Source organism: Sinohyriopsis cumingii, chromosome 3 (assembly GCF_028554795.1).
Source record: "Sinohyriopsis cumingii isolate HCF-2022 chromosome 3, ASM2855479v2, whole genome shotgun sequence".
Taxonomy (NCBI): Eukaryota; Metazoa; Mollusca; class Bivalvia; order Unionida; family Unionidae; genus Sinohyriopsis; species Sinohyriopsis cumingii.
Window position 1 is genome coordinate 98,387,928 of NC_142963.1, and position 27,959 is coordinate 98,415,886.

The window sequence follows — 27,959 nt, forward strand, 5'->3', positions numbered from 1 at the left end:
GATTCAGCACCAGGTGTCATTATTTATATCAATAATGAGTTAATTTACAGCAGCAGAGAGGGCGACGACATCCGAACCAAATGCAACCAGAAACAAAACATACACTAATGTAGCACCCCAAGAAATACTTTTGAAAGAATATTCCAAGAGAAAAAAAGGAAATCTTTAGTTAGAAGCTTTGGTTTAACGTTATAAACCTTATTTTTTCATTTTGGGAACATTCGGTTTTCGAAATTGAGCCTTTCACATCGAGGTGGGTTCGCCCTCTCTGCTGCTGCGGTAGAGGGTAAACAAGTAGTCGAGGGGTCTTCGAGAAAGAAACCGACGTTGATTCTAGAATGTTAATCCACAAGAACTTCCTACATTGTATTTATCAGGAATCAAGAATTATTTGCACACAGTAAGACTTCACAATTTAAACATGGTCTCAAAGACCAACATTACCAAGGATTTTATATGAAAAATTGAGTACTGCTAAATTTGGAGCTTTTAAAGAACTAAACTTATATATTCAGACTATCACTTCATCAAAACTTAAAACTATCTAAATCTTTTTGAGGAACGAACACCTAATACACTTTTGAGTAACGAGTTTTACCATTTGTACGTAAAGAAAATGAATCAAAACTATATAACAAACTGAGCAAAAGAAGCATAATTTATGATTAATGCATTGAACAGTGTTTAGAGTTGTTTTTACAAATATAAAGTCACTACATCCAATTTCAACATATTGTACGTACTATCTCGATGGCTTTAAAGATAGTCATCATCATCATCATCATCATCATCTTCTTCTTCTTCTTCTACTACTACTACTACTACTACTACTACTACTACTACTACTATTATTATTATTATTATTATTATTATTTCAAGATTTCAAGATTTCTTTCCAGGACTGCTGTGTATTCATGAATGATCCGTCAAATTATTACATCATTAGGTGGTGACACTCGGCTCAAAAACAAATATTTAAACATATCTACAATAAAACATCTCCTATTCTTTCACTTAAAGTGTTATTATTTATTTTTGTCTACTTTTCAAATTTGACGTAAATGCCAATGTAGTTCAGTATATTTTATGTTCTGTTATGCAAAGAAAAAATACAAAATACGTAAATCTACGTAATTTCTCCTAAAGTTTAACACATCTATATTATAAAATCAGACTGGTATTAAATATATATTTTCAGAACCTCTGAAATCAGACAGTAATTACTGTTTCATGGGTAAGGAATGAAGTTGCAATCTTGTCGCATATATTTTGGGAAATAGGAAATATCAGACAAAATTTGCAATCAATGATTGGATCTGACAAAGAAGTAAATATCGTCATACTGAGAGTCAACTTCTCTCAAGAAACGACTACATTTTTAACAGAGAAGATACAAATGTAGCAGATGAAGAATAATACGTTGTAGTACAGTTTAGACTGTATATATTATGATAATGAAATAGTCTTCGTTTCAGAATTTCTTTCACAGGGCTGAATGAAATACACCACATATTTAAGTTACTTTAAATTGTTTGTCTGTACCCTCCCTCTCTCTCTCTCTCACACACACACACACACACACACAAACAGAGCCATTAGCATTACTTCAAATAAAGTAAATATATATTTAAAATGTAGTCAGTGGTCATTTTTGTTTCTATTTTATTACATATTTCTGGTTGCAAGGAAATTAAATATTATAAAACTAGGTTTCCAAGGCTGTGTGACCTTGACATCGCTTATCATCTCTGGGGGGAACAAAATGAAAAATAAAAGTATCTGGTGATGGATGTCATTGAGTTACTATAGAATTTAGAAAATCCGTCCGTACTCTCTCTCTCTCTCTCTCTTTCTCTCAAACACACCACATATATACAGCATTTACTCGCTTATTAGACGAGTCAAACTATAATTTGCACAGATCAAGATCTGCCGTTGCATAATGCGCAGGCAGATCTGGTTCTGTGCAGTTTGTCATGAGTAATAAGTAGAACAAGGAACATAGACCCTAGTCAGCAGACGCGTTATGGTAGTTATGGTATGTCAGATCAGGATCTTTGTTCTTTGCAATTTGACTCAATCTCAAGTTATAAGCTAGTGTGTATATATATATATATATATATATATATATATATATATATATATATATATATATATATATATAATGCAAAGACTAAATAAATATACGTATATACCATTTATACAATTAGGCACCATTTGCGTGTTTCTAGTTGCTCATGCAACAATGAAAGCCATTTGCAGAAGCTCATATCCCTCTCGTCCTATGAATTCAGAAATCATCAGTTTTCGTAGTTCTCAGTTTCTTCCTAAATATAATAATTTTCTTTTTTATGCGTCAAAAATCCAAAATTCCAAATTAACTTCAATATTTCAATTAATTGTGCAAAGATTATGAAGTGTATCCTCTTGCCATGGAATCGTAACAGTCGTCAGGGATTTCAATCTTTCACATATCAAATAAGCCTACCTTAAAATTCACAAAGTCTCAATCAATTTATGGAGGCAAATTACAGCGGGTGTCAAGTTAAAAGAAAATGAGCGAGAACTATGACATCTTTTGAACATAAAGACTAGTTGAAACAAAGTTTATATATGCAATGCACAAGCAAGCCAAAACGGGCGCAAATACAGACGAATTTGTGTTAAATATGTTGATATTCAGCTCCAGGTACACGTAGATGATATGCAAGCAGATCAAAGGTTTAGTAATGATTATATAGATTGAGAAATGCAAAGAAAGAAGAAAGAAAGGGAGAAACAAGAATTATAAACGCAAGTGCAGAAAGAAGAAACACAACTCTGAATGCAAAGAGAGAAAGACGAAAGAGAAATGCCTGCGTGTGCTTGTGTGTGTGTGTGTGTGTGTGTGTGTGTGTGTGTTTGGATTGTTAACTTAGCTGTAACAATTTTTTCAGTCTTATCGCTACTATGTCTGCAGTGTGGCAGTTTCTAGTGATGTTTAACACTGAAGCATCCTGCCACAGACATGGGGCATTATGTCCCATCCAATCACATTATTCTGACACCTGGCCGACCAGTCCTAACACTATCCTATTCAGGCTGCGCGCCAAGAGAAAAGAGAAATGCATTCAGATTTTTATTTTATCAGAAAATCAGTTTAGTACCCCCTTTTAAAGAAACAGAACCAGGTCAATACTTCATCATTTTGAGAAAATTGCTGAAAATTTGAAATGGTTAGAGTGCATTGCACTTTATTACTGACAAAGCTTGTGAAGTCTACATTTCACTCTCTGTACAACAAAGTGCTAATTAGGGTGTAGTTCAGAAATGTATCTTAAAGTGTTATCAGTTGATATCTAAGTCATATCGACAGAGGTTTAGGAATTGTTAAAAGGAAACTGGACAAGCCATTGTCAAATTTGCATGGGAGAAAGGACATCCGTGAGAAAAAGGTCAAAACTTTAGAAGATGCCGTCAGTTCAGCTGATAACTATTTATTTACTCACAAAGTTTCATTTGTCAATAAATCTTTCTCTCAGAAGGCCTTTGATAAAACACCTATTTCCATCTCATGGGAGTACTTCCGAATCTCAATCTGGCACCACTTTTAAGAATCAAACTTTTGATAAGACTAGCCAGAAATCTTTAACTCTATCTTCGTGCACTTATTGTAAGAAAGAAAGGCACGTTATTTCTGATTGCTTCAAGTTGAAAAATAGGCAAAAGAATTAAAACGGGTCTATTCCGAATTCTCGCATTTCAAAAAGGTCAAGGTCAATGTTACATATTAAAAGCGATACATTTGCTGGATCAAACAAACCCCAGTCTGATATTATTATGGATAATTACATCTTGAAGATTCCAGTATATTATTCATGAATTATGCATCCAATACTTTAAATCTGCTGCCTATCACCTTCAAAATCAAAGGGCTTCGACAGATTTCATCAACTTTTGAAGAATATGATTCGGTCATAATGCTATGATACAGTTAAAGATTGAGACAAAGGAGGGTATTTATTTGGTGTTGGATGCTGTCACGGAATCAGTTAAAGAATCATTAGGTTTTAGACCTTTAAAACTAGCTTCTGGACACACTGTCCGTTGACCATTCAAGTTATTAAACGAGAAACTTCTTTCAAATGAAGTTTTCAATATTAAATGTATTCACTATATCTCTGATTTCAAATATAAGTTGTCCAAGGCCAGTGAAGTATCAAGAACTAATCTACTCTCTACTCAGTAAACAATGAATTTAAGTTATGACAGAACTACTAAGGAAAGGACCTTTTAGCCTGGGGATAGAGATCTGGCTCTCTTGCCCATACCTCAAAATCCTCTTTAGGCTAAGTATTGCGAAAAATGGTTCTCATCAGACTTAGTCTCAGAACCCTTGACGGGCGGATCGGTGTATTCTTTACCCATTCAGGGTATTAATTTAGAAAGATAGTGTTTAATCCTCTTGTAAATGAAAAGTCTTGTTTGGATTAAAAGGCTTTCTTTACCCAATTCCTCTTGAATTCGATCTAGTTTTTCCGAACCATAATGTATTTTACAGATTCCAGTTATACCTACTAGGTATAAACAAGACTGTTATGTCTGCTATGTTAAATCCTTCTAGCAACGTCGCATAAACCATCTAGAACTAATTTGACGTTAGCCTTTGCGTCGCGCCGTTACATCTAAATATGTTTAAATATGCCTATATTATAGAGTTTCTAATACCAACCAAACACGATAGCTAGAAGATGCCCAACAGTTATACATTTTAAAGTCGGTTTGGTTAATTTATACTTCAATGTTTAATCTTGGATTTATTTAAATATATTCTTACTTAAAGATTATATTTTTGCTTGTTGAGAGTAACAAAAATCATCATGGTCCTCTTGTTCCATTTTTAAGAAGTCGATGAAACGTGGATCTATTGTATGCACCTACTAACAGGTCACTGTGCTGTGCTAGTCAAGTCTGACAGGTAGAGTAATTGGTGGAGTTATATGAAACGAGTATCTATAATATCCACCTGATAACGGGTCATTGTAGTACTAAAGTTTAACAGGTAGCAACATGTTTGAGTAGTTGATATATGGACAGAAATAGAATTTGAGTTTCTTGTAAGCTCTCGATGTAATCATTACATTAATCGTGGACAAAACGATCGTAGTATTTTAATTTCCTCTATGGACAGATTTTCACAATCATTCAGCTACTATATGTAGGTGTCATATATATGCTATATGTTAGTTACAAGCAATTGTTTACATACCGACATCGTGAAGGTACCATATGTGTGCCTCATACTGACTTCTTTACCGTATGCTATAGCTGTTTTAGCCGATCAAAAATTAATCATATAGTCAGGGTCGGCGCTACCAAATAGGCAAACTAGGCAGCCGCCTAGGGCGCTGATTTCAGGGTGCGCATTTTTAATTTTTTTTATTGTTTATAAATTTGGAAATTGATATTTTCCGGGGGGGGGGGGCGCCAGAATCTAACCTTGCCTAGGGCGCCAGATAGTCTGGCCGGGTCTGGCGCCGGCCCTGCAAATAGTCTTTTAATTGTTCAAAGGACGCTTTAAGTTCCTTGAGCAAACCGATCCATTGACAAATATATTGCACATTAAGTCCCGTGTTAATTTCCACTTGTATTAAAGGTTATATACATGTATACATACGATAGTTTTGCCTTACAAAGAGATCACTGTGTGTCAACTATATAACCTCGAAGTTATATCTTGTGATACACTCTTTGCAATGGAGAACATGGATGTTAAAGAGTTAAAAGGGAAAAAGCAATCGGCCTCGAACAGGAGAGTTTTATGTATTCTTATATCTATGATGGCTGTTTTCATCGTTGCTATTATCTTGGTTGGAGTTCTTGTCTGGAAGTTTTCAAAATGTGGTGATGATGTGACGCCATTATCTGAAAATCTCAGAGGAATAATGACCTTTGGAACCACCACTGAAATTCCTAGAACAACAACGGATTTGCACGGTGACGGACCATGGAAAACTCTACGACTATCTCGAAGCGTTGTTCCCATTCACTACAATGTCACTCTCTATCCCGATTTTTATGAAAATAATGGCTGGTTTTATGGCAACGAGACCATACTCCTCAATGTTACAGAAATAACCAAGTACATCCTGATACACGTTAATTATTTAAATATAACAAAAACGCATCTGAGATTCAACTCTAATGGGACAAGTATACAAATTGAGGAACCATTTGAATACCATCCAAACCAGTTTTGGGTGATACAGACCAAAATGCCAATTCCAGGAGGGTCTTTAATAGCTCTGGACTTGCAATTTGATGGGTCTCTAACAAGGGCTATTGTCGGATTTTACAAGAGTACCTACATCAACCATGACACAAACGAGACAAGGTAACGACAACACACGCTCTAATACACACACTCTTTATCAACTATCAAACAAGCATTAAGGAAATTGTTTATACTGAATACTTCTTTACCTGAAAATATGTTCTGTTTTTTGCATTCATAGATATGAATTAGAAATGTGCGTGAATGTGCATCTGTGATGTCAGTTCTGACGATACTTAGGAAACAAAATTTGATGATCATCCAACCGTCCTAATGATCAAAGCACTTTCATCATAATTTTAAGTGCACAACTAATAGGAAGTAAAATTAATTTTGCAAAGCTTTTAACGGTCTCATAATATAAGAAGCAACATCTTTTTTCGAAACTGCTTCAGCACGAAATTACTGTGGTAGTGTTTGGAATCGGATACACCGTTCATGATTGAACACCAGTTTCATTAAAAGCGATTGGTGAATGTATGATAATACAATAAGTTCTCAACATGACTCATTAGTTTGTCCACGTGGTGTATTGCCAACACGGTTATTACTTGATGTTCAGAGCAGCGTAAATTTCGCTTAATTGAATTTCGACCAAACTTCGATCACTAAAATTTAAATCTATTAATTCACCATTTCACTGAAACTGAACAAAGCTCTACCATAATAGAAACATAACTTATTGATAAATAGCATCTCTATTATTTACATGATTACCACAAAAGATAAGAAAATAGGGGAAAAATCTCTCTTTTTGATCGTGTCCTAAAAGAATTTGCGATGTGTCATTATTCAAGTATAGATGTCCGTGCGAGATTTGTACTTAAAATATTCAGAGGATCTAAATGTACTTACATATTTTCATTTGATAACATAGAGTATATGGATGATAGGTACTTGACACCAGTCTCATTCAGAGTTTTGTTGCAATAATCCCAACTGTTATGAATCGATTGCACATTTTTTGCCATGCTAATGGATGTAAACGGCTATGTTCTACTGATTGTTTAACTTCTTGCAAATCGGTAAACTTTGAGGACTATTTTCGGTTCCCAACCAGTTTCCTGCACACTTTAGGTGAAGCTCTGTCTACTCTATGCCATCTCCTTACGCCATAATAATAAAAACAAGTTTAACCAATGTCATAGCAAAGTCCTTTCTACACTCCAACACTTACCTCTAATGCCAAATAGGACATAGAGGCTTTAATTTTAAAAAACTTAATGTTTGCCTGGACAATATGTTTCAAAAACTGTTGTTAAATGTTAGGGTCATATAACGTCAGCGTAGGTGTTCTCACTAAAGTGACACGATTTGGGTTTTGAAAGATCACAATGCGTAAAAAAAGCGAGGAATGCTTGGCAGAGCAGGTGTAGGATGCACACTTAATGTTTGAAAAAAATCAAATGCCTGGTATAACCAAATATTATTTGGCGTGAGAAAATTCCTCAAATCACTGTTATGACCGATCTGTCGTTACTCTGTTTATCATAATATATCGGAGTCGATAACCCTTGGCGTGCCAAGATCGGGATATGTATTCTGGCGCAGAGTGAAGAGTGAACTACAAGCTAACCAAAACTGAATGCTTTATTGATGAACTAAACTGATTTGACCACAAAACGTAGAAAAACTGGAATTATAAGAAATCCATGATCATGGTTGGTATTTATCGATGGGTATATTGTAACCTACTTAATCACAAAGTTAACATAAAGTCCATAATATGGGTCGCCCAGCCCAGGCGCTTAAGCCATATCCTCGTCATGATATGGTCATATAGTGTGCTGAGAAAACAACCAACCAACCAACCAAACTTTGCGACAATCGGATATGGTGACATTACACAGAAGAGAAGAGCATTTGCAACTGAGATTAAAATGTGTGTTTGGCTATGTTTCAGCATGTCAGGCGCAAACCGTTACGGACAGGAAATGGTGATGATTATTGACAATGGATTTGGAAGATGGATACCAAAAGCCCTGATGTACCAAATCTCCTTGACTATTTTTTTTTTTTTTTTTTGTGATCAACCATCGTACTGAATAGTCCACTTGTAACTATTCATATAGAGAGATTCCTAGAATTGCTTTCATAGATGATGCCCGATTTTTTACCTTAAATCATATATGTTGAGGTTTTCAAAATAATGCTTACTGTAACAACTTACCTACGAGTACCACAAAAGACGATTACTCAAACGAAAAAAAAAACAACCTAAATAGTTCTTCGTGTCGGGTATATTTTACGAAGAAGAAAAATAAAGGCAACAGCCATGTTTACGTTGGACAGTTTATGATCAGATTTGAAACAGTGTATCTTATTTTAATTTACCCTTCCGCAACAATTTCATCCATCGACAATATAATAGATTTTAATGATTTTTTTCGTCTGGTAATATATATTTCACCTATTACTGTAAAATACAATAGAAGAGTTCCATGGAATACTACACTGTGCGTGTGAATGGTGTTATGATGATTTAATCTTACGCAGGTAGACAAGGCAGCACCACTATACACTGTTAATCAAAACTGATGAGTTCAGTTTAACATAGTCTCGTATGTCATTTTCTTTAAATTGTCATATTTTTCCTCTCAGAGACCGCTCCGGTGGCCTAGTGGTTAGAGCGTCCGCCTCGGATGCGGGAGGTCGTCGGTTCGGTCAAAGACTTACAAAAATGGTACTAACAGCTGCCTCGCTTGGCGCTCAGCATTAAGAGGCTAGTGTTAGGACTGGTCGGCATGGTGTCAGGATAATGTGACTGGATGGGACATCGTGCTACATGTCTGCGGCATGATGCGCCAGTGCTAGACATCGCTATAAACTGCCACGCTGCAGACATCGTAGCGATTTGACTGAAATTGTTTTAAAGCTACGTTAAAAGTCCAAATCACACACACACTTAGACAGACGAGGAAGGAACACTTAGTAAAGTAAATCACAATACACGACATCAGTAGAACACGGTGTCTCGTGACTGAATAGCTTTCTAATGGTCTGCTGAGAGAGGCATGCATGAACACTAGGTACCATAAATCATAACAAAAGAGTCCCGTTGAACACGGTGTCTCGCATAATAACGGCTTACGTAGACAAGGTAGAAACACTTAGCACTGTACACTACAATACTCCATTCCCTATGAACCCGGTATCTCGCACGTGAATGACGTTATGAGAACATATTTTTCGTCTTACACAGACAAGAGAGGAACATTTAGTACTCTAAATCACAATTCAAGAGTACAGTGGAACACAGGGTCTCGTATGTGAATGCCGTTCTGATGAAATAGTGTATTCTTAACCAGCAAAGGCAAGAACACTTAGTACTGTAAATCACAATATGTTAGCTTCATTGAATTTCAGGGAATTCATTAATTGCAGATTTTTAGAGATATGCCATTTTCGCAAATAACCTAAGGGCGAAAATATAAAATGTTGTGGTAAATTTACTCTTTATGCACTTGGGCAATTATGCATTATTGCCTGCATTACCCTTCGAACACCAATAAAATGAATACGGTGGGTTTATTCAGATACAAGAGGTACTCATACCGCACATCAACACGTACATCTTTCAAGCATGGCTGATCTTTATTTAAAATTACTGACTATGATCAATCAATTACTGACATCAATAAAGCCACATCGACCTGTTTTCATTACGGACTCTTTTCGTATCATGGTACAAACAGTAATCATGTGGTAATATAATTGCAAAATTTCAGTTTATTGCAGCATCTGTCTGTAAAGATGTACGACTTCCATAAACATTAGCACACAATCTTAACACTGTCGACAGTGGCTCCACCAGTTTTCTGCTTTCCTATGCAAGGCAGCTACTCGTAAACTTGTCAAGGAACAAACGTGAGACATATAGCAATATTTTCTGCAAGTTTGAGATGAACAGGGATTGGTGTAGCATATATAAGACTTTGAAACATTCACCTAGTACAATCACATTATTGACAGTAGTACCCGAAGTTCCTGCTTACTACTTACGAGATACAGACTATTGTGCTTCCAGCTTCAGATATATAATAATAATATCTCACAGTTTCAACTGAAAACTACACATGACATGTGACATTCAAAAACTTTAACACAGGGCCTAACGTAAATTTAATTCTTGACGTCACCACCGAAGCTTGAAAACTGATACTTATGCTTAGTTATTTGCAGTAGAGACGAAGCCCATTTAGAATATATTTACCCATTATGATTATCTTTACCCATTTTGACTATCTTTTTGCCCATTATGATTATCTTTACCCATTATGATTATCTTTACCCATTTTGATTATCTTTTTGCCCATTTGACTATCTTTTTGCCCATTTGATTATCTTTGGCCCCTTTGATTATCAATGCCAATTTTGATTATATTGACCCATTTAGATTATCTTCTTTACCCATTTTGATTATCTTTTCCAATTTTCGATTATATTTGCCCATTTTCAATTATACTTGCCCATTTTCGATTATATTTGCCCATTTTTGATTATATGTGCCCATTTAGATTATCATTACCCATTTAGATTATCTTTTCCCTTTTTAGACTATATTTTGCCTGAATGAACTTCTATCCTGATTCAATACGACAACCAAATTACCGGTTTTAGTCACTATACTCTGCCCTGAAAAACAATACAGAAAGGCGCATTGGTCGGAACTTGGCAACACTAACATCACTTTTCAAAGTCGTCATACATCCAGCTATTATACAATACGATATCCAGTTTGTTATGCCATTAATATGGTTGTCTCAATGTTAGGGCCATTTCGCAGCGTTGACCGTTACTCTGGTTATTGTATGTAACAATGGCATTCGATTCTGCAGATATCTTGCAACATCCAAGTTTGAACCAGTAGCAGCCAGAAGAGCGTTTCCCTGTTTTGACGAACCTAACATGAAGGCCGAGTTCACGGTGACCCTTGTTCACAGACCCAATTACACTGCACTCTCTAACATGCCGGTTGAGGTAAGCTTTCTAAATCATTGTTATAATACGTGAACAAATGAATTTATATAATGTTCTTGTAACTCTTACTGTTCATGGGCGTCCGCATTTGGGTGGAATAAAGATGGAGGAATTCAAAAGAAAAATTCATTGTAAGGTATATAAATATATCCCTCTAATTTTCGCTTAATCCCCTCACCCGGACTATGGCTTGCCACCCACCCGGAAAAATTCTTGCAGACGCCCATGTATATATTGTTCATCAATATTTAAGGGATAGGGGTGCTGCAAACCATATTGCTTGTAAAATACGCCCTTTCACATCACAATCACAAGGAAACATCAGACCATATCATGAGACATAATATTATTCCAAATCTGCAACTTTACATGCAAAAATGTGTACACTATTTAGCAGGGATATCTAGTTGTTTTAGCGAACGGGGGTAAAACCGAAATACTTTAGAAACTCCATGTCGTTTTGAAGCTAATTAAGGCATGGTGACACATCAATGTGGTCGACTTAGAACTGGCAAACAAATAATTTTCGGTTATCACTCAGATCCTTTATAAACTTCCTCGTACAGGTTGTAAAAGAGCTGTACTATCTCCTCGTATCGGTATGGTATGTGTGTATGTGCCCTGATATGAGCATTTGAATTTGATAGGAAGATATTCTTGCTAAAACATTTCCTTCTGTAGGTCAATCCATAACGATTAGTATAATAAGATTCTTGTAGACCATATAATAATCACGTTTGAAATGTTCTCCCCTTTGATTCTAACGCTGTTTGGACATCTTCACATGATAATAAGTACGTTCAAACTTTATGTATGTTTCTTATGTCGTCGATTGTAAATGTGATTAGCTAAACGACGGCACTGGACAATTGGCCGAACGCTTTGTATCCGTTTTGGCCCACGCCCTTTTCAAAAGCCGAACGTTTTGTATCCGTTTCGGCCACGCCCTTTTCAAAGGCCAAACATTTTGTATCCGTTTCGGACACGCCGTTTTCACTCATAAACAAATTGTTCGGGTTTGGTTCGTAAAGTTCGATTAGCGATACCTTTTTATAAAGTTAAGCAAGTTTTAGAAAGTCATTGCTCAAAGTTATTTACCTGGATGAAGATTCTCTGCTATGAAACTAAAGGCCTTTTTTAAAACTGAATATCTTATTTTTATCACTTTTCAATGGAAATGCTCGTAAGTAGCAAGATAGAATTGTAAAATTAAAGACTGTTCTGTTTTACGGTCATTTTGAATCATACACACGTATATGTGGAGGTCTTTAAATTATAATGCCAGATTATACAGTGTTCAATAATTCCAGTATAATTATATGAATAATTATATTTATACCAAGAACTCGATATTAGATAACTTTATACTAATTTTGTTATGCTATTTATATTATCATTGCTTTAATTTTCTTCAATTTGATATTTTAATGCCCAAAATTACACAAACAATAGATTCCCATAACCTTTTATCACACAATGCATGTGAGGGACCCTGAATTCGTTCCTATGATACATTATTATGTAATACTAAAGGTACTCACATTATAAAATAATGTTTTTATTATAACGGAGGGCATCATCAAGGTCATGTATTTTTATTGTCTTTTATTTGTTCATCATGGTTTATAGGGTATCGGAGTTTGGGCTTTCAATAATGGTCTACAGCGTACACAATTTCGAACGTCCGTGAAGATGAGTACGTACCTGGTGTGCTTCATAGTGTGTGACTTTAACTTCAGTGAAACTACGACAAAGCACAACACAACGGTAGGACGGCTTTAATAACTTTTGTTTTTAAATATTTAATAATAGATACTAAAATGTATCTGTGTGAGAGCATTGATGTTGATTAGAGTGGCGAACAATGTGATATCGCCACTGTGGCAATATCAACTGTGGAATTACTTTCTTCTCCACTTTAGGAAATTGTATGCCCTTACGTATGTTATATTTTCCATATTCTCCACGTTAGGAAATACAGCTGCTCTGAACCGACATCAAAGAATAAAGTTCTTTAATTTGCGATTTTGACTCTCGTCCCATTCATAGTCATGTTTGAAAACGATGGAGAAATTTGGGGATATGTGCGTATTGCTTTCGAAATCCGATTTACGAGTATCTGTTATCGAACTAGACTGCAATATTTCCAAGGGCATATTACTCACGTTTTATTGCAACAATAAAGAAAATAATCATAATTATACCGTGCTAAAATAGTCATTATTCAATTATTTTCTTTAAATATGTTGCTTTTAGGAGGCTGAAATGTTTTTAGACTTCTCTATGATGCAACCTCAACACCAAAGATTCAGTGTATCCATCCGCGCTATAAATATGTTAATAATTTTTTTAATCTTTTATCTTTCGTATTAAAACAGTGATTAATTACACAAATGACGAAATAAGAAGCATTATTGTAGGACATTAACTCTGAAATTTCTTAAACTATTGTTAAATTTCGGAACATGTTTAATCCGTGTAGTAATACAAGGCTGGCTGCATTGAAATAAAATGGAAAGTGTATAAGCTAGCTTGCATTGTTTGCCTTTAAAATTAAAACGAACTGAAATCTACGGGATATGAGATAATATTTCGGTCGTGAAGTGGATACATTTCGTACTGTATCTAATGGCAATACAATGTTTCCACTTCATTTGTGAAATATTTTGCTACACTTACTCAAAAATACAGATATCCTCTATTTATCCTTCAACGCTTTGAGCTTTATTCAACTACTGTGTAGCGGCTCGTAGCTGTGTGTGTGGACCGCTCCGGTGGCCTAGTGGTTAGAGCGTCCGAGGGATGTGAGAGGTCGTGGGTTCGATCCCCGGCCGAGTCGTACCAAAGACTTGCAAAACTGGTACTAACAGCTGCTAGGCGCTCAGCATGAAGAGGTTAGTGTTAGGACTGGTCGGCATGGTGTCAGGATAATGTGACTGGGTGGGACATCATGCTACATGTCTGCGGCATGGTGCTCCAGTGCTAGACATCACTATAAACTGCCACACTGCAGACATCGTAGCGATATGACTGAAAAATTGTTAAAGCTACGTTAAAAATCCTAATCACACACACACACACACACACACACACACACACACACACACACACACATAACTGTGCAGTATCAAACCTTTGGCGCCTTTTCTCTGAAATATTGTTTGGGTGGAAATAAATTTTAGCGCAACAGTGACATAGATATTGTACTGAGCTCTATCTACAATATGCATTAAAATACTATTTACAGTGCGCCGCCAAGGCAAAAACTCAAACCTTCTCAAAATATAAACATTATACCATCATATATATATTTCTCTCCATTAATATATACGTTTAAATATAACAGCTAATAAACTGTAAACGGAGTGGGGATGGAGTGTACAGGGTACATGATCTTTTAGTTGTGTGAAAACATAATATATTCGATACCCTTGATGCAATCTTTGTATTTTGATCCCATTAGTAGTATTAAATTCAAAATGAGCGGTATCTGGCCTTCCAATGTCAATATCTACTTACAAATAATGTACAGTCCTACTAGGATTCAATGGCATGCTGTTTGATAACACTGAGAAGTCCAAGTTAATATCAACATTGGATGTGGGATTTAAACAACATGTAAATAGATCTCAGCCATGAAAGATCACCACGGCTGCATTACGGGTTGATGTTGATCAGTAGTATTAATTTGTGCAAGTAACATGTGATATATTTTGCAGTGAGCCACATTAAACCAAAGACCATTTAAGATTATATATATATATATATATATATATATATATATATATATATATATATATATATATATATATATATATATATATATATATATATATATATATGTAACATATACAATATTATATTGCTAACACATTCTGCCATAGAAGTATACATCACAAGTAAAACAAGATATGTTCAATGACGCCTAGGATAAGCCGTAAGCCTCTTTTGGGCGTGTTTTCAATAGAGTCCTACATGTCGTCATGATTTAATTGGTATACATTTTATCAATGAATATACAATAAAATAAACGGATTAAAATAACAGGTTACAAGGACGGTATTCTTACAAACCATACAAGTATGGTGCATAATAGCTGTGTCATTCAAATTGAACAATACACGCATTTAATCAAGATGAATTGAATATTAGGCTTTAAAAAAAAGGATGAAACGTGGATCACGGAGATCTTTGGGCACGAATTAGCGTCCTACAATGGAAGTATTTATTTAAAGGTTGAAACATCTCTCTATTTAATCTTGGTATTACCAACGACTGCCTTCGGTATTATATTGATGATGGTATGACGCTCTAAGAACTAATGTTAAATATGCTGGGCCAATGATGTTCACGGTGTTGTATACATAGTTTATTCTGAATTGTTGAACTATATTTTCCGCATTTCATATACCAGCACAAAAAAAAACAGATTGGAGAACAGTAGATATTGAATCCTTAGTTTTAGTTTTAATCCAGGACGGACTGAGCCCAGAAAACTACGAGGAGCACAAATAATCAGAACTACACTTAACCGATGCAGATAACAAATTATTATTTTTAATTTTTTTTCTCTCGCACAATTACCATGTTTATCAAGTACGTCAAGCTTATTATGAACTTTCTTCATCATACCATCTACTTTTGTCTCACCAGATAAATATTGAAAAAAGTTAGAGACCTAAATATTTTACTGGGTTTTCTTAATTCTTTCTTTTGGGTAGGAAAATTTACATAAACATTGATACATACAGAAGTGAGCTTTAATTATTTATAATATTGGGATGCTACTTATAAACAATGAGAGAGAGAGAGAGACTCTTTAATAAGATTTACATACATGTTGGGAAAAGTTACAAGAACAATTATTTTCATGTTGGCCTGTATATGTCATTTTAAAAGTAGTGATGTAACCTGTGGAAAAGGTTCTAAATATTTATATATGCAGTTTTGGTGGGAATTTGTTAAATATTTTCCATGTAACTGAATGTCATTGTAATAAGGCCGCATTCTAGAGCTTACTGGCACTTACCAAAGTGGTCGCCCCACAGATGATCACAGCTAGTAGACCTTTCTGACAGTCAAGATTTACGGTTGCTTGTCCAGTGTGTACATATTAGACACTGCATTTAGCAGATGGAAATATAAAAATCAGTTGAGATTTGTCTAAAGTACATTAGAATAAGCATGGTTATAAAATAAATGATTAATTGTCTTATTGGTCATTTTGTGACTATTTTTCTTTCTTAGTCATTTCCCCACCTATACTGAAATTTTGCCCGACTGCAAGTTCTTCCTTTGCCATTGGAAACTTGTCTTGACTACCATAACAATCTTCATAGAGTTTACTGATATCTTATATGAAAACACCCACATTTGTCTTTATGTGTGTCATGGATGCCAAACAAGAGGTCGTTCGAAACTTGCGGCACCATTCCATTTCTTAACAAAAAAATACTTTTTGTATTTGTATGTTCAACCTTTCTTTTTGAACTCGCTTATACCAATTCTTTTATTTTATTTAAATACTCTTTCAATTTTTATCTTGAAACTTTCGTTCATTACCCCCGTCAGAGGACGAGCAATAGCTAGCAGTAGTAATTGTAAATAATAATAATAATAAAAATAACCATTATCATTGATCATTTAAGCAGATAGAAGCTAGCTGCAAAATATCATGCAAAAATAAATACACAAGCAACTCGTCAAAACACACACACACACACACACACACACACACATACATATATATATATATATATATATATATATATATATATATATATATATATATATATATATATATATATATAACTGACCGCTCCGGTGGCCTAGTGGTTAGAGCATCCGCGTCGGATGCTGGAGGTCGTGGGTTCGATCCCCGGCCAAGTCGTACCAAAGACTTGCAAAAGTGGTACTAATAGCTGCCTCGCTTGGCGCTCAGCATGAAGAGGTTAGTGATAGGACTGGTCAGTCTGGTGTCAGGATAATGTGACTGGGAGGGACATCATGCTACGTGTCTGCAGCATGATGCCCCAATGCTAGACATCACTATAAACTGCCACACTGCAGACATCGTAGCGATACGAAAAATTGTTAAAGCTACCTTAAAAATCCACACACACACACGCACACACACACACATACACATTAAACTGAAGTTAAAGTTATACAAGGTGAACATACTGTTATCTTCCTGATGTATGACAGCTACCAAGTACAAATGTTATGCTGTCATCACATTTGGTACATTCCTTTATCGCAACTGATATTAGTGTTAGCTGACTACTGTTTAGTGGGTCGCGGTCACAGGGATCATCTATCCCAGTTCGACATTGCTTTCTACATGTTTCGTTGCACATATTTATGGCTCAGAACCCTTGTTATTTGGCTCCTAAATAGCTTACGGAACCTTTCCACATTGTCTATTCGCAGACACAGAATTCTTCAAATAACAATAACTTCAGCAACAAACTGCGAGGTTTCACTCAAAGTGAAAACCTATTAAATTATCCACATGTCACTGAGAAATTATTACAACGAATAAATAAACTTCACAATGTCTTAAACTTAAGTTTTGTACAGTAATCATTTCGTTTCATGTAAAAATGATAATAACAAAATACTGATCCTCAGGTTTTCACAGGATAACAAGTTTTTAATTTGCTGAAAATATATTTAAATCATGACAGTTATTTATAATATCCGTCGAGAACTGTTAAAGATTAGGGTCGAAAGCGTTAGTAAATACTTTAACCGGTTTCGCGTAATGTATTAAACAACCCGTAACTGGTTAATTGCAGTCAGAAACACTTCATGTACAGAGAATGCGAACTGGCAAGAACTACAACATGATCAAACTTTTCACTTTCTAAATTCTAGTTAATGGTTTCTCCTACATTTACTAACACGCTTATATTCCCCACTTGATTTTGCACTTTACGTATATATTCTACCTCTAATTATGGTATCATATTCTCCGCCATTTCGTACAAGAATTAGTACCAGTCAGGCTGATTCTCAGGATCAAAAGATTCCAAGTTTGGAATTTTGCGTTGACATATTTAAAATGATTTAGTCGCAAGGGGTTAATACGCATGAACAGTGAAAGGAAGAAAGTACGGTGTGTGTGTGTTTGTGTGTGTGCGTGCGTGTGTGTGTGTGTGTGTGTGTGTGTGTGTGTTTAACACTTTTTCAGTCATAACGCAACGATGTCTGCCGTGTAAGAGTTTATAGTGATGTCTAGCACTGGGACATCATGCCGCAGACATGTAGTATCATGTACCACCCAGTCATATAATCTTCACACCAGACTGACCAGTCCTAACAGTAACCTCTTCATGCTGAGCGCCTAGAGAGGCAGCTGTTAGTACCAGTTTTGTAAGTCTTTTGTATGACTTGGTCGGTGATAGAACCCGCTACCTCCCGCATCCAAGTCGGTCGCTCTAGCCCAGGGGTCACAAATTCAACCACTGTTAGGGCCGCATGAGGACATTTTCAATGACCCAAGGGCCGCATCACCTTTGTAATCTCTCATGACACTTGTGATGTTAATAAGTATGCGGGTCGCATTGTTGCGACCCCTGCTCTAACCACTAAGCCACCGGAGCGGTCAATTGTTTGTGTGCGTGTGTGTGTGTGTTTGTGTGTGTGTGTGTGTGCGCGCATGCGCGTGTGTTTGTGTAAAGTTTGAATAAAGATGACATAAGACACATTTGCAAAATTTAAATCCATGCGAGCCTATTGTCTGGAATATAGAAATGGACTGTTAAATTGAACAGACCAAAGACAGAGTGAACAGATACAGAATGAAACTGTTTGGACATGTTACCTGTGACTAAAGCATGGTCCAAACTTACAAATAAAACATAAGTCATCATTATCAAAATAGCCTGCAAATTAAATTAATTAGTTTCCTAATATGCCATTTTACTGCATAAATAATTAGCACTTGTGATATTAAAATAAAATGTTGCATGTTCCTCCAATTTAAGGACCATCTGATGTCATGCATGTACTCAAAAGAGTTAAAGCATGAGATTAGTCATAGGAAATACGAGTATATTATAATGGAAAAGAAAACGAAATACAATTCTGAAATTCGACATTAAAGCAATTCCAAGCAGTTAAGTGTTATGACCGAAAATAATCATAAGCCAAAATAAAATATCTTTCACTTTCTTATTCTCTTGATAATTTATGATGTTCGCAACAGCAATTTGCGACTAAATTTGTTGACTATCTGAGCAAACATTTCTTTGAAGACCGATTTGTGATGAAAATAAAACACACTTTATGCTTTCAAAGCTATATAGCTGCATACCCAGTAATGGACTGGTAGCTGACCCGGGTTATTTTCAAAACAATATGTAGAGTTTACATTGTCCATAAAAGAAAAGAACTGTCCACGTTACAGAATAACTCCACTTTTAAACTAACGTGCACATAAAAAAAAACATTAAGAACACATAATTTTAAAGGTATATGCTATGGCAAATTTGGCAACGGAATCTCCGACTCATGCTCTTGACTTAGCCTCCTGCATCACGTGTGCTTCAACTTTAGCTGAAGTCGATGGTTGCCTATCAATCAACTAGAAATAATATGCTGATCGTATGCATTATTAGGTACTAGGACAAAATGGTAGCGGACAAATTGGTACGGACAAAATGGTATGGACAAAATGTTAAGTGGACATAATGGTATTGGACAAATTGGTATTAGGATTAAATGGTACAGACAAAATGGTACGATTACAATTTTATTGATACGAAATGTAAAAAAGCAGACAAGTATTTACTGAATAACATTAATAGACTGCTATTGTGAACTGACCATGGGTGATTTATAATAATTGCCCATACAAACAATTTTTTTTTAAATTTTAAAATAAAAAGCAAGTCAAGAAAATTAAAGCGCAAACTGTAAAGCTACATGACAAAAGACAAGTACATAACCTCTGACTATTATAAAATATCTTAGAAATAGAAAAAATAAACTAAAAAATGTCACACATTCAAGGCATACTCAATAAAATGTATCATATGAGGTCAAACTTTATTTGATCTAGTGGCAGACAGTACACAGGTCTCGTAAGTCTTACCAGGTTTTCTAGGGTGTCACTTTTCCGCTAATCGCAAATGTCACAGTTGCTGCAATATATTGTCTGCGCATTTTTGACATGCGCGCAAACGACGGGACACCAAAATTTAAGTGCAGTTAGAAGAACTTTTAAAGGCAAGGAAGAGCATGGAAGCGTGACACAAACACTAGATCAAGTTATTCCTATGATTCATGGTAAAGGCTTAATTTCAATGCCAGAAAGCCAGGATGCTGAAGGTCATCATAAAGTTATTTTTAGTTGTCTGATTTAATAATGAGACCAACATAAACTCTATCTTAGATGATATGAATAACCATTGTCGATTAGTGCGTGCCTGGGTTGAATGCACAGGTATATTGACATAAATTGCTTTTTTAATTGTTGCGAATTTTTCAGTCGTTAAAATTGCATTGAATTACTATTTAATATCGTTGCATTTTGTAGATTCGGCGTAAGTTATTTGCAGTTTCACTTAATTTTTTTCAAATAAAATACAATTAACATTTCCAAAGTTACACGAATTTAATAAAAAATCATTTGTATTGATATCTTTTTCAGTTAGTTTATGGATGTGTGAATATTTTAAAATGTGTATGAAAATTAAATTTTATTATGATTTTAGGTAATTATTATTTTCATTAGCAAGCGAAATTCTAATATATATAATATATATATACCATTTTATTCTGTTTTGTCCCATACCATTTTGTCTGCAACATTTTATCCATACCATTTTGTCTATACCATTTAATCCTAGTACTATTTTGTCCCATACCATTTTGTCCGTAGTATTTTGTCCGCACCATTTTATCCATACCAATTTGTCCAATACCATTATGTCCACTTAACAGTTTGTCCATGCCATTTTGTCCGTACCATTTTGTCCGCTACCATTTTGTCCGGCCACCCATTATTATATTTTGTTTTTAAGAAGAAATAACATAATGCCAACATTTATAGTATATAGACAATCCATTGTAACGATTAATAATGTGGAAGCAGAAAAGCTTTTATGTTAGGCACAGATGCTCTGAAGATGAAAAAGCACATTTTTAATCTAGCAAGGCCAGAAAACTGGTTCTTTTGCGCAGGCCATCATTGCAAGCGACCAGGCAAACTAACTGACTCGGAAATAAAATGTTTCAGTTCACTGGAATTTTCAAAAATGTTGGAAGTCAGATCCACAATGTTTACCAAATGCATACTCAATAATGCGCATCTTCTATGGAGCTGACGTGGTTTCCGGCAATTACTTGACGTCGACAACGGTTGGGCCCTGGGAACCGTTGTTACTCATTTCCGCTTTGTGTGGGTCACTAATATAGAAGTGCAGTAACAAATTCCTCCCACCACAACGACAATTCTATTGGACGAGGTCAACTGCATACATCAGTACAAGCTGTCCAGTTAAAAATTCCAACAAGTAAGATCATATCTTTGGGTTTCTGAATTTGAAGAAGAGCTTTTTGTATAAGAAAAATCAGTCCAAAGAGATGTTTCGACGCAAATATTCAAAACTATTTGTTTAAGCTTCTTATAATTTCTCAAAGCCAAAGTCCCCCCCCCCCCGAATTACCAGTTTTACACAGAGCACACGTGGTCTTCATTTTGTCCTTTTCAAACATAAAAGATCTTTAAGATTGCGGTCTTTTATTCACGTTTTTACTCTGGCATGTCAACTGTCATGTGTAAACACTTGCAGTGTTATCCAGCTAAGGAAAGCTGTATGTACTGTAATGAATTGACTTGCAAACACCCTCTCGATCGACAAACAAGCAGTGATAATCATGACAATCTAATGATGTGTTACTAAATTCGTGCTTTTTTACAACACACACCCAAGCAACAATATTAACTGGAGTACCTTCCAACTTACCATTTTGTAGCATACCTTAGCATTAGGCTGTACCGAGGGAAAGTGCGCAGATCGATGTTCATTTGTAACACAGCTTGTTTTCAAGGAAAAAGATGGGAGTGAAAAAGTGTATGCAGATGGGTTTTTGTTCATGAATTTAAGGATGTAGTTAAATACGCTTAGTGTTACTATTTAAGGCGGTGGGGTGGGGATGGCGCGGGGAAGGTAACTACTAACCGGTCATCAGACGTTGTAACTGCTTACCGCCAATACTCGAACCGTCTCCGGTTATCCGTGTAATCGTATCTGTCCAAATATAAATCATGCTAGAATCAGCCGTTTAGTAATTTAGTAATGTGGGACTGAGCGTATCTCGAACAATAGTCTCAAAAAAGAATCGTTCGTCAATTTCATCTCAATCATTATATGTTTAATTGGAATAATCATTGTTCATATAATTATATTATCTTCAATTCATCTTGACTCAATCATATCTTTGCCACATATTTGAGCATCGTATGAAATTGAATTATTACATTTCCAAATCCGGAACATCACCTAAAAGCTGTATGGTTAAATCAAAGCGGTATAGGAAAAGACTCTGGCCTGTAAGGCTAAATGCTTTTCTCAACTGAATACAGATAAACTTTCTTCATTTAGAAGAAAAAAATCTAAACTTATTATTTTAAAAGGGTTTCTTTTGAATCAATGAATATTCATTCTCAAACATCATTATTAAAAGTTATCCATCGTTCAAATTTTTTACTATAAGTACGTTTTTTTTCTTTCAGTTCAAGGACTATTTTTCTCGTTTTGAATTAATTGCTATTTGCACAATTACACACACACGCACACACATACACACACAGATATATATATATATTACTATCTGAAACAAAATTCCGTTAACCATATAAATCTTATTACATATTACATATAAAAGCAAAACATCATGGAGAATCTTCATTTAGACAGTACATGATAATACAAGTAGTTTATTTACCTTTACGTTCAGTGTCTAATGCTACATGATCTCCTACAGTTTGAAAGCAATGCTATTACCAAAGAGTATAAGAGTGTAACTGGCTACATCTTATACATATGCACCCACATTTTTCTTTCTGTGTGTCACCGCCTCCAAACAAGCTGTCGTAGGTTCAAAACATCCAAAAACATTTCATACTCTTTTGTATTTTCATGTTCATACTTGTGATTAACTAACACATCCAATTTTTTTTTAAATGTATACTTTTTTAATTTTGATCTTGATTGTTTATCACTTCCTTCCTAAGACAGGAAATAGCTGGTTAATATCATAAACGTCTGTGTAATAAGTAATTAAGGAGAGGGAAATCACTCTTCAAGCCCGCCAATTCCATCTCCCAAGGAGCTGTTGTGGGGTTCAACGCCATTTTTCAGCACATGATAGGCTATGCATGGCGACCAGTACTAATGGTGGAGGAAGAACCCGGAAAAGCCCGGGAAGAACCACCGACCCACGAGAAGCTACTGGCAAGCTTTCTCACATACCCACATTAGCCGAATCCTAGACTCGAACCCACGCAGACAGAGGTGAGATGGCAGTGATCGGTAACGGAGAGCGCTGGAGACCACTCGGCCACTCAGGGGCCCCCTCCCAAGGAGTAATAAACCACTTCCACATCAAAATTATGCAACTAATCCGACCCAAATTATGATTTTTCTGCAGGTGCTTATTATTTCTCACACAACTCTGAGGGCCTCCAGGGTATGATCCACCCATTATAACACGGAAAAGATGGATAAAGCTTCTTGAAAAAGTAGGAAAATGTCCATAAAATTATATTTAACTTAAATACGTTATTCTGCTAAGTTTGTATTATTATTATTATTATTATTATTATTATTATTAAGTTTGTAGTATGAGCACATATTTATTGATAAATATTCTTTCATATTGCTGTGACTCTGGGGTATATCAACCTGTTTCCCATATTTTCATAAACAGTTCAAAAAGCAATTGTTCTAGTAAAACTTTGGTACACAAATATATTTCGAACCCTTTTCTAACATTTTTTTTTGAAGAGTATGGATGACAAAACCTTTTCAAAAGAGAATACGTATATAATGTTTTTTTTTTTATTTCGTATACGAGAACAACTACTGGCAGAAAAGTTCTCCCAGTGATACCCCTTCCAAAACATACTACCTTACAGACTTCGTGTGTCTATGACATTGTATTTTAGATTTTTCATATTTAAGAAAATCATATTTTCGTACGCTGACAACAAAGCGACTTAATATATTATATTTGTAGATTAATAGACCATTATAGACAGTTTGAATGGGCATATCAGCAGTTATACCTATTTTATCTCAGATGTAGTAGAGAGTACATACGTATATGAATAAACCACAAATTCATTTTTCTATGACATAAATGTTAACGTTTGAGGGAACGAACCTATTTTATTCGATGCTTGTCCCACTAGTCAATATGTTTAATTTAATTCTTGACTGAATTAAGAGCAAATTGATGAACAATCAAACGTATTTGCTTCGCGACATTTTCTCAAGTTAAATGTCCCTCAAACTATAAACCATTAAGTATTAAGTAATGGTGTCTAGTGCTCCCCAGCGTCGAGACTGGTACCCTGCTCAATTAATAACTAGTGGTCTGATTTATATAACCATGCTGACTGAATCTCTTAGGGAAGGTATAACCTATTCATCCACCCGATGTTGGCACCAGATGTATTATATCGATTTTTCACGTGCGTTCTCATTTCTTTCCTTTCATGTTATTTTCTTTTGATGGGCTTGGGTATTTAAGGATATTTGATGTATGGCTATTATAATATTATGGGTAAGCATATCTACCAAGAACTGGTGATGGTCACCTCCCTTTTATTTTATGGGTTCCCGTTATGTTTGTATTTGTTTTGTCTGGATATTGTGAGTTATGTAATCTGTACCTTGAGCCTACCATCTTTGCTGGATCCCCACTGTTCCTGAAGAGCAGTAATTTTCTTATCTCTGTCTCTCTCTCTCTCTCTCTCTCTCTCTCTCTCTCTCTCTTCGGTTGTATTCCTCAGTATATTGTTTCTCAACGCTTAAGCCTCGTGTTTAGCCTCAACTTGCCTCAACTTGTCTCAGTTTTGTCTGCTGTGTAATGTTTTATTACATGTTTTAACATATAACTAGACATCGTGAAAGAGGAATCAACACTCGCTACATTTGATACATTAAACGTCTACACTAAAATTTCGCATGTCTTTAGAATAGAAACAGTTAAAATTTGTCAAAACAAGAAAAATAAAAGAATGTAAACACGATTCGCTCAGGAATTTATAACTGACTCCGTTAGACGAGTACTTGAATGCAATTCATTTTTCCGTTAATGGAAATTACTACATACAGGAAAAGGTACAGCCACAGACAGGAAGGCACCAACGCAGAGGCGTAGCTATGATATTTTGCGCCCGGGGACGAACTATAAAATTGGCGCCCCAGCCCCTCCCTTTTTAATCACATTTTTGAATATTACCCTTGTTTACTTATTATAATGTAACGTTGTAAGCCTCATTTTGGCGCCCCTGTACCTTGGCGCCCGGGGACATATGTACCCCCCTGCCGCCCCCCCCCCCCCCCCGCTACGCCTCTGCACCAACGTATGTTACGCCAGTCTTGGGTTCCTGGGAGAGACATTATTTGACAGACTGATGAATAAACACGGACACGATTTTGGGAATAATTTGGTAAACAACTTGAAACAATGTTTAGACGACTTCTTTATTATACCGAACAAACATATATCTACAGACGTATACTTCCATGATTTTAATAGATGCAAATCATGCTCTACTGTAACAGAACGAAACTCGCTTAAAGTTTAAAATGGTAAAATATTTCAAGTTAAACACAGACAGTGATTGAAATTCAAAACAATGTGATATGTGTGAAATATAAAACATTTTACATAGGTTAGACAAAATATGAACGAAGAACGAGAATGTCAGTCTACAAACTGTAGAGTCATTTAATGATAAAACTTGCTCATTCATTCACTAAACGCCAGCGTCACCCGTTACATGATAATAAATGGATCAGGGCGATGAACAAAAGGATGTAACAGATGACGAGACCTCAGACAGAGGTCCTTCAGCTTCGTGTGCAAGTGTTAATAACAAAAACTCGAGCTGGGTACCACGACAAATTGTTCTATCCATACCGCGATACGTACCATGGTATAACGCAAAAATAGTAGTGACCAACAAAATTAATTTTATGGACCATGGACCTGGGGTATTTTAAATAACATTTCTGGTTCTCAAATAGCTAGGAAAATACCATGATCTGACTTCATAGCATAATAGCACCATATTGTATCCATTATTTGAAAAACAACGAATCAGCTCAAGATAACAGAAAATGAAATATCTTCGCTCAAATGAAAATCGCAGCTCCACCCACACCCCATGCCCAAAATTTAATGATGTATACATTATAGTGGATCAATTTGCTGTGTGTATCGTATATAATATTTGTTGCATAAAATGTCAGCTAAGAAATGTAACTAAAGTGTGACGATTACGCCGTATAAAAAATAAAAAAAATTGCAGACACTATACTGTTCATATAAAAAGCAATGAAACTATCAGTACGATCTCAACACCAGGGTCAGATATTTACAGAAGAGCGCCAGTAAACATAAAACACACATTGACTCAACAAACGAGAAAATAGTGCACTTGAGAAATTACATAATATTTAAACAAAAACGACTGCTCTCCAAAAAATCTTTGGACGATTCACTAACAAATGAATATATTTGCATAACAGAATGAAATACGCTAGTAAATAAATAAAATTATGATATTTCCTTTCTTCTTTTCTTCAGTGGGAAATTTTTGTAAAAGTTGGATTTGGTCCTTATAATCATCATCGTTCGGCTGCCATGTTGGTATACGTTACATGAGTCAAAAAATGTATAATAAAAGTTCACGAATATAATTACATTTGTAATATTCAACATTCATTTTTAGCGAATACAGCTATTTTGTAAAAACTTTAAATTGTTTGTCGTGAAAAATGAAAACATGTTTAAAATAAAAAAAAATTCATAGCGAGCTTACTCGAGGATTTCCGTTAATTCCTTACTTGCGGAAACTACCGAAGTACCGGTACAGTGACAAGGTACCTTGGTACGTACCACCGAGAAAAAAACCACGGGTATACTGGAAATTCCACGCAACTCTAGCAAGAATATCAATAAAGTAGCTAAGAATACGAACCTTTACTTTGACAAGAACCACATTTGTTTAGCATTTAATGCCACTGGGTTGTGAATTATATAACATTTACAATAACAACAAAATTAACAACACAGTTAACGAATCCGGAAAAACTTATTAAACGAAAAAGATAAGGACCTTCGGGTCGTTACATGCTTTAATTTTACAAGCAAAATGCTTTATGCAACACTAAACGCGATACAATGAAAGCAGATTTTTAAGGTATTTCATTCTGATACAGTCAGTGTTGGACTGGTTTTATCATTAGATAACCAAACAATATGAACCCTCGAAATGATTTTGTGTGTCCGTGATTGCTAGTTTTAAAAGACGCAAAATGGATTTAGATAACTCCGGCACCACAATAGTGGTTTGGACATGTGGTTAACAGTGTGTAACACTTACAACTCTAATTTGTACACGTACGTAAGCCATTTA

At 35.4% G+C, this 27,959-nt stretch overlaps 1 protein-coding gene across 2 annotated transcripts in view; it reads left to right on the plus strand.

Moving 5' to 3' along the window:
• The first annotated feature begins 5,722 nt into the window (after nt 1–5,722).
• Nucleotides 5,723–27,959, plus strand: part of LOC149803367 (glutamyl aminopeptidase-like) — a 66,140-nt gene continuing 43,903 nt past the window's right edge. For both annotated transcript variants that reach the window (XM_089953076.1, XM_089953077.1), the window contains exons 1-3: nt 5,723–6,373; nt 11,152–11,293; nt 12,923–13,060. In XM_089953076.1, the coding sequence (XP_089809202.1) occupies nt 5,736–6,373; nt 11,152–11,293; nt 12,923–13,060 (918 nt within the window). In that variant the 5' untranslated portion in view covers nt 5,723–5,735. The remainder of the gene's footprint in view (nt 6,374–11,151; nt 11,294–12,922; nt 13,061–27,959) is intronic.